Source organism: Solenopsis invicta, chromosome 3, assembly GCF_016802725.1.
Source record: "Solenopsis invicta isolate M01_SB chromosome 3, UNIL_Sinv_3.0, whole genome shotgun sequence".
NCBI lineage: Eukaryota > Metazoa > Arthropoda > Insecta > Hymenoptera > Formicidae > Solenopsis > Solenopsis invicta.
Genome location: NC_052666.1, coordinates 31737430 through 31757397, shown reverse-complemented (window position 1 = coordinate 31757397; position 19968 = coordinate 31737430). Strand labels below are relative to the sequence as shown.

Here is a 19968-nt window from a genome sequence, read left to right as displayed (position 1 = left end):
ACCTTTCGAACCATAATTTTTGAAAATAAATGTTTATCATTATTATATAGTATAAACAGTCTATAAAAGTATTTCGTATTCAATTCATTCGTATATCTATAATAATGAGTCAAAGTTTACCGAGTTACAAACGTTTCTATCCCTCTTTATCCTTTTTTTAAAAGGAAGTATTTAAAATAAAGAGTATTTTGGAAGAATATATGATGAAATCTGTTTTATGCAAAAAGAAATAAATTGAATAATATTTATTCATATCATAAGTGCTTATGTAATAATTACTTTTATATTATTAACATGTTCATCATTATAAGTAATACGTTCTTATATGATTTCTATATTTGTATATGTTGCATTATGGAAATTCTGTCGCAACAACAATGAACGCCATTTAGATCGTTTTACATTTATCAAAATACAGTGTTGCTCGAAGGAGCTTGACTTTGATTGAATCGCAACGTTTGCGATGTTGCGATCTGACTAATATAAAACGATCTTTAAAGTAGTAAAAAGGACGATTCAACGGAAATGAGATGCGGACGCTGCACTGTCTTATATTATCGCGCATGCAGTTTTATCGTCGATCGTAATCTCGCGTTTCATAACAGATTTCGAAACAAACCGAATTAACCCATCTCGGTCACTCGCGGCCATACGCCTGTTTAACTTTCGTAGCGCTACATAGCGGCGGCGACGACGCTCGCAAGCGCAGCGGAGGACCCGCTCGCATCCGACTATTATTTTTTAACGGCCCAATTTATCTAACTGCGCCGTAAAAGCTTAACAAGAATGCCGGGTTATTAAAAGCGCGCCCTTGCAAAATGACAGACGGCGCCGTCGATCCGCGGAAAGGGCCGAAGCGACGGATCGGAAACGAAAGAAGGCTTCATCGACGCGATGACCGGAACTTCACATGCTCTCGTCGCTGCATCACGATGCGCAGGGACGGACTTGATGCATTCGGCGTCTGTTTTTCTTCAGAATTTTGAAAAAAGATGCCAAATTGTGCAGCAGCTACTGCCACATAGAAGAATCAATTTCGACCATAGACATGTATTTTTATGATACAAATTGTCGAAATAATTAATTTAGATTTTGTTTTAGAGAAATATACTATCGACTAAATATTGTTAGTAAATTAAGTGTAAACAGTATCTCTGAAATGAATAATAAATGTAAATCGTTCAAGACGTTATTTGCGAAATACATAAAATAAATAAAAGAACAGGATTTTAATATACAGTATATAAAATGCGATTTGAAGAAACAATTGGATTTTACAACAAAATTTACGATAAAAATTAAAAAAAAAATAATTTTATGATTTTTTAGTAACATTAGAGTCGTGACATTCTTCAGTATTCAACATATTTAAATATCTAAAGCATGAAATATTTAAGAAATAAATTTCTTTTATATAGAAGCGAGAGAAAGTAATAAAAATGTCTTCTTTGTCAGAAGCAAAGTCTTTTTTATTAGACGACAAATACTTAGAAAGTCCTTTATTTTCAATTGCTTATAATTTGATATGTATTAGATTATCCAGAGAAAAGTTTCTTCTAGCCAAAAAAAGTTTGTTTGGATCAAAGAAATTTGCATTGTTATACGGTTAAAGAAAAGTTTCTTTTGAAGAAATTTTTTTGGTTGTTTATTTTAATAGAATTTTTATAGAATTTAATAGAATTTTACTATTTTATAAATAGTTTGGTTTTGGTTTTAAATCTTTTTTTAAATAAAAGAAACATTTTTAAAACCAAAACAACTAAATAATTTCACACATTTCTATCAGTACCTTTTTTTGAAGTAAAAAAATTATTCCAGTCAAACAAATAATTTATTTACTTTAGAAAAAGCTAATAACTTCATTTTTTGAAAGTAAATAAAGTTTTATTTTTAGAGTATTTTCTCTTCAATTTAAGAAAATTATATTAAAGAAACAATTTCATCATTTTAAACATAACGTTTCGTACGTTTAAATTCTTTAAGAAAATTTGAAGACATTTGCTTGTTATAGGTACGCTTGTTTGTATTAAAATCACGTAAAATTTTAGTACGGCCCTGTGAGTGCACCCTCAAGCGCATCGAGGGTTCAGCGATTTTACGCGATCCGACTAGATTGGCGCGATACGAGGCGAATGGGCTTCTACGGTGTATTCTCAATGCACCATACTTCTCGTACTTTGAGAAGAACATAAAACAGTAAGCTCGTGAAAATCCTGAGGTTTCGAAATGGTTCTCGTTATTACCAGAAATGTCCGTGTTTTTAATATTAATTTAGTCACAAGGAATTCGCAATCACGTATAATATCAAACTTGTGCCAATAAAAGTTTTGAAGAAAATCAGTTAAGAATTAATACACATATATTTATAAAAATTATTATAAATGAGTAAACATAAACATATTTATAAATTAAGTGAAAATTTGAATCATGGAAAAAACAAATGTAAATAAAAAACTTTAGAAAACGTTACAATTACATTTGTTACGACTACAAATATTAACTTATTTTTAATAATTGAATTAATCTTTTTTTTATATTATGCTAACATAAATAGATATTTAATTTAGAGCGATTTTATTGCGTTTCATTTAATGAAACTTACGCAGAACACTTTGATTTAATAAAACTCATACGGACCGCTTCATTATTAAAGAAGAATATAATAAAACCTCATTCACAGAATTTCTGATAAATTAGGAGATAATTTTTCTTCGAAAATGCCAACATAAAAATTATTGTTTTATCACTTATCACATTTGAATTAATAATGTTAAATACTTTTAATACAACCTATTTAATATTTTGTCGAAGTAAAGCCGTTTGTAATTTAATTAAAAATAAAATTTTTGTTCTTATTTGGCCTTTCGAAGCTTAGTTTGCTAAAAGACTTTCATCTTATAAGACAGACACTATAATATGTCTCGACATCTTATTGTTAGGGTCTTTGTTTTCAATTTACTTAATTAAGGAATCTCAAATCTTAACGGCTGTTACCATAGAAACGGGAAGCTTCGTATTCGCAGAGCACGAAGAAGACAACTTTGCTTTCCGCAAAAACATACTGACGGTATTCATAAAGCATCTTACATATACTCGTCACGAAAGAGACTTGCACAGCAACATTCGCGTGTTCATTGCAGCAAACACCTCGACTCGCGAGGTCAAAGGAAAAAAGGAGTTGTCTAACCCGCGACACACAAATGCGCAACTGCAAAAGCGTTCGCAACATGCGAACGCGCGAAGAGCGGTATTCAAGTGCCAATCATCTCCAAACTTTCGCGCAAGAAGTATTCCGAGTGAGCACAACAATGCCGGCCAATCTTTCCAAGGTAGAACGGCGTCTATACAGAGGCCACGTATTCACGCTCGCGCGAGATCCGGGTTTAGCCCGTTTCAGAGCAAGTCGCCTTCTAAATACAAAATTGAAAAGTACTCGGCGACCCCGGGATTCTGATTCCCCTTTCAATTTGTAGAGCGAAAATTTGATCGGTCAGTAGTCGGTCGGTCGGTAGTCGGTCGGTCCAGCGCTGCAGCGGTGTAAACGTTTTGTCGGAACTTGCTGCGCGCAGATTTAAATCACGACGCGCAATTTCTCGCGATATGTTATCCCATGGGAAAGTTGAGCCATGCCGTTGAATGAAGCATGGCTATATATGTGTTTCTATATATATATGTTTATACATATATGTATATATATATATATATACATTATACATATAAAGGGAGGACTGAACCGCAATATTTCCCGGTGCGCCGATCGCTTGCTCGTGCGGAGCGTCATGCTGCGAGGAAATACAAAAACGACCGGTCGACTTGATTTTTCTATCATCGTAAATCACACTCGGGACGGCTGGCACGTGTTATAATTTATCGTGCCGACCGGAAAAAATACCGCTACATCGACTGTCGAGTTTAAGTGACAATCAAAATATCGAACGCGTTATTTAGGAAGACAACGTGCACGTGAATTGTATTTAGAACGAAGCACACAAAAAATCATAAATCTGTTTAACCCTCTGGCGATCGGTTCTGCATATTTGCAACGTTCACTTTCTACGCATTTTATATATATATAAGACTGTTTCAATAAATTTGCAAACTATGCAGTTACATCTAAAAACTGAAAATAAAAGTGTCTGTAACATTGATCATCAAGATATAGTTCATTATTATTAAGAAGGCTAGGAATTGAAAAAAATAATAAGATATCGATTCTTTACTTACAAGATATTTTTGAATGAAAATAATCACAAACTTTTTAATGACAATGAGACGATACAACCTCTAGAGGGTTAAAAGAATATAAAAATTTCACGTTATTTATTTTTAATATATGTATTTTTAATATATGTAAGACTACATGTAATCTTAAAAATAAGTTTTTTTAAAAATATTCTATGTTTTATTAGATACATAATAAGAATATTTTTATTTAGTAAAAGGCGTTACGTTTTCTCAAAATGACGGATTTAAAGTAAGTGAGTTGTTTTTTAATTATGAAGCTAGAATATTTTTTTAGTTTTAATTCTAAAGGATAAAAGGTATATTTCAATTGTCATATGATACGTCGCAAACAGTATTTCACTTATTATTTTTTTCTGCTAATTAGAATCGAGATCTTCATGATGCGAGTTTATAATAACGTTACTTTTTTATGTATATAGATTTATATCTCGATTTATATGTAGTTTCAAGGAAGAGAAAGAACATATATAATCAGGCAATTTAATCAGGCCGTTCTTATAGGAGGCTGAAGATTCTTTGAAAATGACGTTATTCTATAAACGTGCCTCATTAAAAATAACGAGGTAGTAGGCATGTCAAAGCAAACGCACTGAGTGAAGGATGGAAACTATTCGACGACATTTCCACCGCTTATTTGAGACATGTTGCGTCCACTGTCTATCAGTCATAAAGTTAGATAACTTAATTAAAAAACATTAAGATAGAGAAAAAGTATAATAAATCTATATTAATTGAGAGATTGTTCAGAGAGGGTTGAATTCACTTCATTAATGATGAATCGATCCGTCTGAAAAATATCGTTTTTTTTTTAGTACGAATAGATGAAGGTCATAGGATGCAGATGCAATTTGATTTTAATCAGTTTCAAAGGTATTGATAGAATGAAAACGTATAAATTTGACTAAAATTGGATCGTCTATTTCATCCCCGTTTCTCTCTCTAGCAATTTCAAGTATTTCCCAATTCTAAATGTATATTGTAATTAATTTAACGAAATAGATTAGCTAAAAGTTAAATTTTTTGGAATAATAAAAAGATTGCATTTTATTCAAAAAGAGCCATTATTCATGCGTTATTATTAATTAATGTTGATAACGTGTGATGTATCATAGAATAATGTTAAGAGTATTATATTAATAGTTTGATGTTATCATTTTGTTTTATATGAAAACAAATATTCACGCAAGCATTAAATTTATATTTTATAAAAATTGTTAACGTGGAACATTAATCATTACTGATTATATCTCATTTCTTACGCGAACATTTTTCATGTCAATTTATTGATGAAACTATATTGCTATGTAATTGAAAAAGTTTATGATAAAATGTTCGTGACGCAAAAATTCATACATATTTTAAATGGTAGGTAATATAAGAAACATAATGTAAATAAATTAAAAAGAACCCCACTTAAAATTGAAAATGTATTATAATCTTAAAAAGATAAAAATTAATATATGTTTGAATTATTCATAATGTTCCTACTAAATAAAAAAAACATTCACACACACACAAACATTATAAAAAAAAGTTCTTTATTTTGCTACTCACGGACGAATTTTAAACAATGATTTATCTACGTGTCAAGGGAATTATTTTAATCACCGGCAAAGGATAAATAAAAATTAATCTAAATTTTATCCGAGAATCTTTTGTCAAATTTTTATCAAATAAATGTTTCTAATACTTTCGCGAGACTCTATCAACATCGAATAGATAAAATATCCCACAGCTGCATCACATTGTAATCCACATGTCACGAAAAATAGCTGTAGCGAAAGCCCTTAAGGGAGCCATCCCTCAGGGATTCATTGTCCGCCAAGTCACCGAGAACGGTGATGAATTTATATTCCGGCTGTGCTACCCTCAGTCTTTTTTTATTTGATTCACGCGAATTCCAATCGGGTACTGTTCCTCTCGACTGAGAATGATTTCTGTTGACATTACCAATGAATCTGTCAAGATAACGCAGCTTTACGGTCGAATAAATGTTGCGGCTTAATTTAACAAAATTCGATAAATTAATTATTTTCCACCTTCACTTTTAAAAGAATTTGATATATACTGAAAATTATTATTTGACCAAAATTTTGAATATAATTAATAATTTTTCGTCTTTAGAATATGATAAAATCAAAATAAATGGTAATGTCTACATAATTAAATTAAATTGAAGAATCTAATTGCTACGTATGGATCTTTCTTTGCTAATAAATTTGATTTAACAATTTACGTTAGAGTTTTTTAAAATAAAAGGCAATAAAAGCAATAAAAAGCAACGAAAAGTAATGAAAGGCGATAATTTCTTCTCAATTTTATGCAACAAGCATTTGTTAATGTAAACTTCTTGCTGTGCTTTATATGTATTTGTCAAAATTTATAAGTTAGAATTACGGAAGCAGTCGATCCTTCAATGTAAAGCTAGAATACGTACGACTGATGACTACTTCCTTTTCCTGACGGAGTATGCTCGGAAAGCAAAATCGTGTATCAAATGTAGCTTTGCGTTTTTATTCACTTTGCTTTTAAAATAATGTTTGCAACAAGATTTGTTACCTTATAAGTTTTGTCTATCGTATTACAATATGTTATATAGTATTCAAATGGTGCTTTCCATTCTTTAGAGGCGAAATTTATTAATAAATATTATAGTAATATTTGATAAGAAATCTTTAAAAGCGAAGATTAGTTAGTTCTTTCGATATCATTTATAAAATTCAAACTTTTCTATTATAAAATTCAGAATAAATTTAGTATTAATATTATGCATTTTGTAAATATTTTTTGAGTCAGTGAGCAAGAAAGCGATTTAATGCAAACTGAAAGAGCGGGACGGGATAAAAGATCATTAATTTGAGATCAGTGCATTTGTCATAAAGTTCCGTTGAGGTGCCGCAATCGGATTTAGATCATCTCGCGTTAAAATCGCGGCATAAAAGCGGTATGTGTTCGCGGCTGGAACAATTCCAAAGGTCTCAGGCCAGGTATAGGTACATCGGTGACGACGACGGCAACCTCGGCTGACATTGGCTTCGCCATTGCCATGGACACCGAACTCTCGGAGTCTGCAAATAATTTATGCCTCGAATTATAGGACGTCGGAGAGAGAGTGCGAGCAACAATAGCGGATATCCGACCGTGCATGCATGCCGTGGGAATTGGCGAGGTGTCAAGTGCGGAAGAAACCGACTGGCCAATCGATAATTCTCGTTGTCGTACATATACACGCGTTGTGACTACGCATCATCGATTCGCCGAGGTGACGCCGAAGTAACGGCTAGACATGTGGCGTAAACATAGAAAGTAGGAAAAAGAAAAAAAAAGGAAGGCGAGAAAAGAGATACCTTTTATTTAACGTATTCCTAGAATTTTTTATTGGAACGGATATACTTAGAAAGATAACAAGAGGAAAAAAGGGATTTGTGAATACTTTATAAATGTGTGACGAACAGATATAAGTGCTGAAGGATCACAGATCAAAAGGAAATAAATGTAACAGCGACACGATAGAGCGACAGAAAATATTTCCTTTAATCGCTCATAGTTATAGTTTGTTCGAAAATGGGTTTGGTTATTAGTAAAAATAATGTAGTTGGCAGAAATGAAAATTATGTTCGTTTCTTTCACCAGTAAAACCAATAGACGATTCCAAAACGTCATAAAGATTTTCAGGTTAAAAATTGCGGACATTTCAATGTTACTGCAAGCTTATACTAACATTGCAGAAATCTTTTGTAACTTCCATATCGGCGCATTACATCAGCCGAGACAGCGACGAGAGTCGTCCAAATGCACACGTAGATATGATGCGTAGAAACATTCTCGACTGAAAATTTTGTATTTAACACGATCGCACGACGACTAGAGGCGTTTTATTTGGCATTCGCGATATTCCACTGCACGAATGAAGTATCCGAGAGAGCGAACACGCGCGTGCGAAATCTTGACAAAGCCACGCGACAATCCCTTGATGCCTGCGCTTCACAAGCGAATATGATCACTTCTACGTACGACGCTGTGTATCGAAGTAATCGTTATCACATCGGCACTATTCGCACACAATCAAAACTTGGGACGTATGTACATACGAGAAGCACGGAACCGATACGTCGTACATCAACAATGTAGAGCGATAGCGGCGAACGCCAAGCGGCCGAGTCGTCGGCGTCGTCGCGGCCCCTATTTACGAAAAGAGTGGGGAGGTCGAGCTCAGCGTGCACGTGCTCGAGGGTCGGGGGCCTCGCGTAAGGTGAATGACTCAGGGGCCGGCGGAGTGGGGAGGTCGAGACAGCGCGCACGTGCTCGGGGGCCTCGCGTAAGGTGAATGACTCAGCGGCTGGTGGAGTGGGGAGGTCGAGACAGCGCGCACATGCTCGGGGGCCTCGCGTAAGGTGAATGACTCAGCGGCTGGTGGAGTGGGAAGGCCGAGACAGCGCGCGGCGTGGTGTCTAACTTACGGGACGTTGACCTTGCGCGGTGGGACTTTAAACGACGGCGTGCATGTGCGCCTCGGCTAACGCGGAGTCTCTCTAGCTACGCGTTTATTACAGAGACTTCATTGATGTATGTGTTAAATAATTACCAAAGTTAAATAATAAAATTGATAACTTTTAACTTAGTCAATTTTAAATGATTTAATTTTTAACTTTAACTAGTTATTTTTGAAATACATGAACTTTAATTTATTAACTTTTTATTTTTAAAGTTAAAAATTTATTTATATAAAAAAGAGTATAAAAGAAAAAATTTTAAAAGAAAAAACGAAGAAAAGAAAGAAAGAATTTAAAATGAAGAATAAAAGAAGACATTAAATAACTTTAATTGGACATAGTATTAAATCAACGATTTTATGGTTACTAAAGTAACAACAAACATGATAACAAATAATCGTAATAATCAGGTTCAGCCACGTCTTATAATAACTATAGTATAACCATGCTAGTAATAACCATAACTATACAATACTTATTTTTAATTTTAGAAACTGATATCTTTGCTAATCTTACAATTATTAACATATTAAACTAAAATTTCAACTTGAATTGATTTATTTATAATATTTGTGTCGTTAAAATCAGCAGTTCTCGAAATCTTTTCTATTTTTTTTAATTTAAAAAGTTTATAATTTAAAAAGTATTATAATATTTGCTCAATATTTTTGTCACGGAAAAATTTCAGATTGCTAAAAAGAAAATAAACCCATACTGTGTGTTATTAAACTTTATGTGATGTTGCTTTATATGTATAACATATTTTTATAGGGCAATGTTATTATAACTTAACTAATTTATCTAATCTCAAAATTACAATATTCAAACAGAAATTTATCATATGTACGCGTATATGCACGATTATTTACAGAAACTTATCGGATGTAACTACGTTTTATTCTTATTTTCGATTTCCGCCTTTTTTCGAAAGTCTGCGCGTAGGAGAGAAGGATTAGGTTGAGATTATATCGAACGCACGTAAGCTGTTTATTTCCGTTTTGTTATCATGAGCAGTTGCAAATCAAAATAGTCAATTGACTTGCTTGAAGTCATTGCTATGAGATGCCTGCGCGCATGAGAAAGAAAAAGATTACGTATATAATGGTTGTAATAGATTATAATTACAGTTTCATTCCTGACCTGTCGCGGCACGAGATTGCAAATAAAGAATTTATCAAAAAGATTGGACTATTATATTTCAAATTTAAAATCTTTTGGAACTCTTTGAATATCGTTGCTTTTGTGAAATTTTCTATGGGTGCGGAATGGCTTCCTTTAAATATTTATCTGATATTATTGTTGAATTCTACTCAAGGTTCTGTAGAACAGAAACTTCTGGCAAGAAGAACATTTTACATTTTAATATAATATAATTATAAATACATTACATGCGTCAATATAAATTTTTGCAAAATATAAGATTTATGCTCCAGTGCGAAGCAATTTGTAATTCATTAAAAATAAATTACTTATAAATAAATTTACATATAATTATTTTATTTTTAATATGTCAAATAATATTACTTTTTATTTAATTTAATTATAAAAGCTCTTTGTTTCTTAACAAAAGTAATTGCTGATTAATAATCATTGATTATTAATTATTTAACTATTATTATCACGATAAAAGTGTTGTGTTTTAAACTGTTGCTTTAATATAATATGTTCAATAGAATTCTATGTAGACATATACGTGTTTGTATATGTATCTATATAATGAAAGACAACATTAGGTATGGTTGTAAATCATATTTATAATTACTTATAGCAAATGTCTCAAAGATTTCACGGAAAAAACGGCTTTGCTAAAGTACCTATAAATTAAGCTAAATATAGATGTGAAATAATTTTATTGAATTATCAAAAATATAGATGTGAAATAATTTTATTGAATTATCAAAATAATTAAGAAGAATGCTTAAGCATGAGATATGCTGCAAAAAAATTGGATGTTTTTCAGTCAGTTTAAGCGTTTTACATTATTTTGATGATTTAATAAAATTGTTTTCAGATCTGTATCAAACTAAATTTTTGGGTACTTCAGCAATGTCGTTTTTTTCGAATGCATAATTCAACAAGGAGTATAAATCAGAAGAAGTGGTTTTGCTGCGACTCAGATTATTGGTTAAGTACGCAGACGGGCAAGCAAGATAATGGCTGTATTCAGTTGTGCAAATCACTGTTTAACAATGCCGTCTTTTATAAAATTAATGCTCCTTACCGTTACTACGTCAATTACTGTAGACGTCGCACGCGCACCCGGAAAGTGGTCGATGCGGAGCGTAATTTTGAAAATTTCAGCGGAACTAGCTGCCATCGTCCTTACTTCGCACTTCCGCTGATCTTATCGTATAATTTTGCCGCCGTTCCGATGACTCTGCGAGACGAGAGGACGCGGTAATTTTCTCGTCAAGCACTGCACTATGCGTTCAAAATTCAAAATATGTAGGATATTGTGAATTCTAGCTCTTAGAAATGAATTTTTATCTCTTACCACGCGGAAGTTATTTGTATTTAATAACGTTATTAACGATAAGTAATTATTTTTGTTTTTATTCGTTAATACAACGAAGAATTCTGCAAGAGAGAAAATTTGACAAAGAAAAACGAAGATCATAAATCATGTTAAAAAAGTCTTTAAAAAATGCGAAAGCAAAGCAATTATTTTTTAACTTTATCACAAATTTTTTCTAATTAGAGTTAATTAATGTATCGTATGAATAATGTGAAAATTGAAGTGCAGAATTTTGAAACATATGTATTGTATGTTCAATCTGTTTAAATAGTTTAAAGTAAAAAAAAAAAAATGAGCATCTTACACTACATAGATCGCCATCTTAACGAGTACTGAAAGGCATTATAGTTTTTATAAAAAAAGACAAAAAATGAATTTGATTTACAAAAAGTCCGTATCTATATAATTCGTAATACTAAAAGTACTTTTGAAACCACATGGATACCGCTAATAATCATGATCTTCGTACTTTATTACGTTGCATTAATGTTGAGCAAAAGAAACAGCTTTCGAAATGTTAGCGCAACAAGAAACCTTTCCGAATTGACAAAGCGGAAGCCACACGAAAGAATTTAATGTGTCCAGTACGAGTATCGACCCTTCCGAATCCGTACCTTGTCCGAGGTATGTGATACCGAAATGCGGTCACCTCGCTAGCGGAATCACGCGTTCTCGTGTAACAAGCGCGCGATAAAGTTACACCGAAATTACGCTGTTAGATACGCGTCGACAATCCGGATTCCTAACGTTCCGGTCGACTGGATTCCCGGACGACGTGACCGTCAACTTTGATTACTTACGGACGGAAAACTTCCACGCCCGTTGAATCGCGGCTTGGCAATTTAGTTACTTCTCGTCGGGGACGAGAGCGAATTCACAAATCCGAATCCGTCCGCATCCTGCGACGTTAACTCTCTTTTTCAGTTACTCGTCATGTCTTGCGGGAGAACCGGTCTTAATCACAAGTCTCTATTCCACGCGTAACTTCTTATTCCTGACGAATGTAATTTCGAGGGTTTTAACCGTTTCCTGGGGGCGGCCTCTTCTTGAAACGCGAGTTCAAGTGAGAGTGACGTTAAATCGAAGCGGTTTTGAATCTCGTCGTTGACAGCTGCGACAGTTTTGTATTAATTTCCTAAAACTCCGAGATTGACCCGTGAAAAATTTTTCGATTTACATCAAATTGAATGATATCTCTAATGTTCCTGAACGCAGGAAAATTCTAAATCGGGAAATTTTAAGCGATGGAAAATTTAAAGTATATATAATAATTTTGTAACATAATACTATGCATTTTTAAACAAAATCAATTTTTATAATTTATTTTTGGAGTGGCCACATTACCACTTTGTTTTCTCTTGCACTCGTTATGAAGTTACGTTTTTATAAATCACGTCTTAAAAGTAATAAATATTTCATACCTTTGAGTCTAGAATTTGTTAAACAACACTTTGACAAATATACTCGTCAAAGTTTTAATATAAAATATCCATTATTAACAAAGTTATTGAATAAAATGTAAATGGGTGTCATATCACTACTTTTTCCTCTATGTAAATTTTTCAAATTATATTAACTAAATAATAAAATATTAAATTATAGACTAGAGGTATGGTTTATTTAATATCTCCCGATTATGTTTTGGATATTTTTTATAAGTTCAATATAAATCCAATATTTTTGAAAACGGGTTATAACATTTTTACGATTATTTTGAATTTTGAGTTTTATTGAACACGGATTAATATTTATTAATTGATTTCCAAGTCAAAGGAATTGCTATTTATAATATATATAAAGAAACTAATTGAGGAGATCTTGCAAATATGTCAAATTCGAAAATAAGGATCATTCTTTAATCTTTACGTTGCGCGTGTATATATTAAATTTAAGATTGTGATTTAAGAGAATGTGTAGTGAATGTATACATACACTACTTTCTTTTAAAAATATTTTAAAACTAATAATCGGGATCATTTCCACGTTTTTTTCGTATCCCAGTAAATATAATCGAAAATATAGTTAATTGAATTGAAAATTGTAATTTATTTTAATTTATCGGAGTTTGCGCTTAAAAATTTCAAAGTATTTTTAGATTCAAATAAACTCAAATGAATTGAAATACAAAATGCGCTATTCATCATTTTAAATTCGGAAGAACTCATCTTATAATATTATTTTTAGATTCAAATAAGTTGAAATACGAAATAAGCTATTCATTATGTTGAATTTGAATGTATTCATATCCATATTATATTATTTTTGGTTTTAAATGAATTTGAAAAAAGCGCGAATTCGAAAATGTCAAAATAAATTTATTTCTATTCATTTTAATTTATTTCTATTTGCTGAGGCTTTTTTAACTATTTGAATAACGTAAATGCATAATGCGATCAAGCAGCAATCGTACATCAAGTCATCCATGATAAACGTGAACTATAGTAGCTCGATTCTTCTCGATTTGTTGGCTTTATAAATCGAGCGGAAAGATAATATTTCCGCAATTGGCCACGGAGTTTCCTGCTCGCTTGTCATTCACTACGTTTCGTTGGGCGAGTTACAGGCCACGAAGAACTGAAACTTCGCAAGCAAATCCAGCTGAGAGAGTGCGGGAAGGGTTTTCGAATCTCCGGTCGACCGTGACCGTTTGTTTCGAGGATCCTTTCGCCGGTTCGATGCAGCGGTAGCAGCGGCGGCGACGACGCCGGTGCGTTTCTCCGACCTGTCGCGGCAGCAGCACTTCCTCCCACCCTGGGCAAGTACATTCAACAGGTATCTACACAACCGATGAGTTTGTGCTATGCTGCCCTGTCTTTCCTCTCTCTCTCTCTCTCTCTCCCTCCCTCTTTCTACTCGCTCCTCTTGCTTCTCTTCGGGGGTTCCCTGCTATCTGGCGGGCACACTGATCCGCGCCCGTCTGATCCCCCCAGCTCGTTGCACCAGGGACGCCTGCGTCGGTAAGGTAGACGAGCTTCCAACCTGAAGCGGCTCGCTGCTCCTCGCCAGTACGCCGTCGACCGTCGAAGGTTGCTGGTCTCTGCTCCGGTGTTTCCGCTCGTCGGCTCCGCTCGCGGAAATCCGCCACTTTGGTCCAGCCGGTGTGACACGGAAGGAGTGTGCGAAGTAATCGCGAGGATTCTCCGATCCTCGCTCGAGATCGGTGAGGTGTTTTTCTCTTGTGCGAGCAGAGGTTGCTTCTTCACGTCTAAGGACCGTCTATCGTCCGGCTTCGCCGCTGGTAGGGAATCTCTCTTCCTGGGTGTTTCCTTCCCCGTTTTCACGACGGCGAGAAAAATCTGTGGGTCCGGTGTCGGCGAAAAAAAACGATCGGCCGACCTTTTTTAACGGGAATGCCATTAATCGATAATTCGTAGCCCGTAGCGGGTTCTCGTCTCTTTCCTGCTCCGCGAAAGTCTTTGCAACGAGAATGGAATGGGCGGGGAATCCCCGGCGTCTGCAGGATCGAGGATTCTGCCGCCGGTCGTTCGCGTATTCAGATGTAGCCGAAAGGCCGAGGTGTCTTCATCTCGACGACTTAGAGATTGTATCAGTGCGTTTTCGGGAGTTGTGATCAGAATGGGCAAGGTGGTTTTCAACGTGGCATCTGGCGACATCCTGGTAATGTCTTTTTGTTGAATATTCTAATAGGAGGATGACAGATGTGACAGCTGTTCTTAACTATTAGACATTATTTTTATTATTCTACAACACGTCCGAGAGAAACGATTTACATTTTTGTATCGTAAAACTGACATCATATCTTCGAAATTAATAATTTACAATCGTGTAGAGGTACTTCTAAATAAGAGCGATTTATGTCGTGTTTGTGTTATTATTTCTATTACAATTGTAATAGAAATGATTTCTGTGATTATATTTTTACCTATTTTAGTAGTTTATTACATTACAGGTTGCAAACATGACATTAAAAAAATTCTTAACAGAAATAAATTCTTAAAAATGTCATTGATTTAAGATATCCTGCGTTAAATAACGTTTAAGATGTAACAAAAAAATACAATTGTAATAAAAAGGATAACACTCATTTTTTAAACAGAATCTCAAGTACGAGTGCATTAAGATTTTAAAACGACAATTAGGAGAGGCATTACGAGCTAAGCTGGATGTAAATGCTTAAAACAATAAAATATCTTTATCCATATCGTAATATCAACTTAAACAATCGTTTATGTTAAAACGTAGTGTTGCAGTATGAGAATGTGAATATTATATTACAAATTCAGTCAGTGGATTTTGCATTACAAACGTTTCGGTCATATATCAGGCCATCTTCAGTGATGATTGTGCAGAAATAAGGAAATCAGATCGGTGTATTAATTACAGTTATACGAAATTGACACACATGTAGATGATACACTGTTAAAAATGTCATAAAATTTAATTTACTTTTAAAATACGCAAGTACATTAAAGTTAATGTATATATTATTAAAGAGTATATGCATGAAATTTAGTGCAACTCTGACAACAATAAACTTTTTTAACGTACTTGCTTGAAATTTGCTTTCTTTGCGTTACGTTAAATTTTACTGCGTATTTTTAACAATGTACTGAGAATAAAAATAATTAACTTGACTAAATTTTTCAACTCGATTACAAATTTTTTTTAGTTTAGGTATTTATATATTTGACTTAAATAAAGTACTTAAACATAAATAAAAGTACTTAAACTGAAGAAGTTCAATCAAATTGAAAAATTTAATCAAGTTAACAACTTTTCTTTTTCATTGTCACTGTAATAATGTGTACGTCTTTACACAAAGGTTCGTAAAATTTTTTTTCTGGCGCAGGTTAAGTAAGTGAAAGTTTGTTTAAAAAAAAAAAACGGTACGTCGATCGAGATGTCATACTATTATATCGATTCGAATTCCAAGTTAAAAGAGACCCTCGTAATTCTTGCAGGAGTAGAAGAAGAAAACAAAAATAGAGTGTTGAAAGAAATTGTACTGCCAAGGAGCAGATTAAATGATTGATTAAGATTTTATTCTTATATTACGCGATACTACGTTTACATAATAAGTAATTTAACCTTTAACGGCCGGCATTGGACCTATTATAATTCCCTTAGAAAATTCCCGAAATATTGTACTTATATCTTCGATACAACCTATATAATAGGGAGTCCTCCGTAGCGTCTATATTTAGACTTTCCGGCCGTCTAAAGGTTAATGTGCTATTAATTGTGCAAATAAAACCATCAATTTGATTGTTTATAAACATTTCTTATTGCTGACTACTTTGATTAGTTTGCCATGAATTTAAGTGAAAAAATAATTGAGCATTCGACAATTTAATTGACATTTAACTTTACTTGATCGAGGAGTCTACAATTTATGAAATCTCCTATCAAAATTCTCTTGAAAAAGTCTGACAACTAAATTTCGAGCGCTGTTTCTTATAGAATCTTGTTACAGATCCGCGAGAGCGTTAATGTTTTATTGGATAAAAATTTACGTTATATTTAGCAAAATCTATAATGCGCTAATTACGTGGCAAGAGTGAAATGCAAGATTATAGTTTACATCATACAACAGAGCATTTATCACTCAACGCAGTTTGATTTAAGAGCAGCCATTCCCGTAACGCGATTACGAAACTGCAATAATAACAGGACAGAGTTATCTTCGCGTAAAACGTGCTCTTGTGTAAAACATGTAAGTCGTCCCTGAATGAGAAATTCCTCTTTTATCTCTGCACGACGCATTTATAATTATCTTAACCTCCATTACTGTTTTTATTCAACAATGAGAAAACTCAACAGATATAAAACACAACTGGAATTCCATTAAAGCTATTTTATCACAAGGCTCCTCTTGGACCATTTTTGGAGCGCATTTGCGTCGTTTTTATCTCTTAAATAGAAATTTCTTTCTCTCACACGAATGTATATTTTATTATCTCAAGCTTCATTACCGAGTTATGTGACAAGGCAGATACATGTGTATTTCGAATTAAATGTTCTTACGGATAGAGCAATCTCCTTTAAAAATATTTTTCTTAGAACATCTTTTGGAGCTCATTTCTTCTTTTTGTTATAAAGAAGTCTACGCTCGTGTGCTGAATAGAAATTTTCTTTTCATAGATACTCTTCACCATCTTAAACTTCATTAGCGAGTTATTTAACAATAGAAATTTAAATGCAAATAATTTTAGTTAAAGCGATTAACCTAAAATCGCTTTTTGAAACGGAGCACGTCCATGTCGTTTATTACAGAGATATACATTTATTTGCTAACTGCAGATTTGCTTTCTTTCGTGCAAATAAGCGTTTTATCATCTCGAGCTTCATTGCCGAGTTATTCAACGTGGTAAATTTCAGAACGGAGAGAAGGTGACCAAATTAAATTTTTGTTAAAGCTGCTTAGAATTTCTTCCTATTCTTCTTTTTATTTTCGATGCTTTGATAAGACTCATTCTCAAAAAACGTACATGGTCTTGTCAGAGCAGCCACAATTTTTTGGCTGCTCAAAATTAAGTAAGGTTAGGTTAGATATAATTAATTATCAAACATACTAATAATAATAGCTTTATCGAGTGCTCTGGCTTACATAATTAAAGTAGAAATAATAATAATAATATTGTAATGTATGCTTGGTACTTAACCAATCTTAATAACAAACACAGAATTTATATCTGAAAAATTTTCTTCTTAAATTTTATAAACAAATTTATATTTTAAAGAGTGAAAGCCTGTAAAAACATACATTGAGAGAAAAGTGTTTAATGTTTGTGACTATAATTGCATGATGAATGAAATAATTATGGAGCTTTCTTTTATAGTTATCACTGCTAGAATGTTAGTAATAATAATGTTTATAGTTTTACAATTTATGAAAAAAATTTATTATAAATTTTATATTTAAATTTTTCTGTGGCGCTTACTCATATTAAGATCAATCATACTTGTTATAAAATTTGACTGTATAATTGGCAATAAGATCTAAATTTTCTAAAAGATTTGTTAAACTGTTGCTGCTGTGAATTCTATACATGACAAATAATACTTTAGCAGATACCAAAAAAAATAACGATAAATATTTGTTGTGACACTATCTGGTTCGAGAAACACTTTTTTTTAAGTGTTCAATAAGTATTTCATCACGAGAATACACGACGAGTGCACACGGAAATGACGCGACACTACTGAATTTAGCGGTATTAGCATAACCGCTTCTTCATCATATTCGCTACGAGTAAATTTAACTTCGTAACAGGCAAGTTACAGCACGCGCTCGTCCACCGATAAATGGGTTAAAGAGAGTGGCAACAAAATTTTGCCCGAGATCGCGTCCCGCGAAATGTTTGCGTGAACTCATCGCGGGCGTCGCGCGAATATCGCGTTTGTAAAACGGTTGAGACATAAATAAATAAAGAGCCACTATCGTTAAACACGGGAAGGCAAATCCATGCCGGTAAATTCATTTTGATTCGCGTTCAAGCGCGCGGGGGATATGTTATTTCGATTGAAGCACGAAATACTATTGCTACAATCGCCAGGGGGAATCCTAGTGGACCGTACCAATTTACAAAATTTCGCCGAGCTTTGTCGAGTCAGTTTCAATCTATGTATCAAATTACGGGCGTAATAGAGCAGCGGGAGACTGCAAAAGTGCATTAAATATGCAAGCTGAATATTAGATTAATGGTTTTGAGACGGGATATTGAGAAATAGTCGCGAAATGAAGTTAAGCTCATTGAACCGATGTTAAATATTGAGTTAAAGGAAGCGTTAATTCTTCGCGAAGCGTCATAATTTGCATCGTAATTCTTTTCAAGTCGCCTAGTAATGAATCTGCATCTGTCTTACATCGATAATCAAAATGCAAAATCTAAATGACGAATTTTAAATTCACATTTTTTTTTCTCAACGTTGAAGTTAAGTTTTACTTTTTTGTATTCCTATAAAAACTCATAACGAGCATTTTGCGCGAGCGTTTAAACATGTTTCTGAAAAAAAAAACACTGCAAACATGGTAGCAATTTTTGCAGCAATCACGGTCAGTGTACACAAAGTTACAACAATAATATAAGATGTGTCACACGTATTACAACGCGGTAGACATATTTTTTTTGTATAAAATATAAAATATCACCGATGCAGTTACAGTACAGAAAATCGTTCAGTATGCGTAGCGATATTTTAAGTAGTCGGAATAAATAATCAGCCGCTCAATAATGTACTTTCAATAATAATTTTATTATAAATTCTACAAAAATTATTAATTATTTATATTTCATCTTTCTGTTAAATCACGATAATACAATAATACATTTCGATTTAATATAATTTGATCCAATTACATGCAAAGATAAATTTATAGATTATATCGAAAGTACATTTGATGCAGCAAATTAAAATTTATTTCGGGAGAGACAAATCTGAGATATTATAAAAACAGAAGTTGAAAAAATAGAAAATTGTTTAAAAAATCGTTTGAATGAACGTTATTTATGAGATTATTAGAATTAATTCAATTATTACAACATATATTGCGAGAATGAAAAATTTGAAACTATTCGATTTTTATTTTTTTATTTGCAAAATTCAATTAACGCGTATATTTTACATTCGTGATTATCATTACGTTCGAAAGTACCGTTATTTCAATTTACACATTGGTGTTGTGTTATTCACAAAAAGATCATTTCATAATGAAATTTGTTAAAAGATTTACGTAAATGAAGCTAGATTTGT

General features: G+C 33.1%; 1 protein-coding gene across 7 annotated transcripts in view; it reads left to right on the top strand.

Annotated features, from left to right (window-relative positions):
- The window catches only part of LOC120356820 (dipeptidyl aminopeptidase-like protein 6), a 528524-nt gene that overhangs the window by 22168 nt on the left and 486388 nt on the right, over positions 1 to 19968 (top strand). For 4 of the 7 annotated variants that reach the window (XM_039447202.1, XM_039447197.1, XM_039447201.1 and 1 more), the window contains exon 1: positions 14244 to 14491. The exons of 2 other annotated variants lie outside the window; for them this stretch is intronic. Coding sequence is in view for 1 of the 5 variants with exons in the window: in XM_039447191.1 (XP_039303125.1) it covers positions 14686 to 14871 (186 nt within the window). In the remaining 4 variants the exon portion in view is untranslated. Of the gene's footprint in view, positions 1 to 14243; positions 14872 to 19968 lie in introns of those variants that run through there. One more of the 7 variants, XM_039447191.1, reaches the window with a different exon arrangement.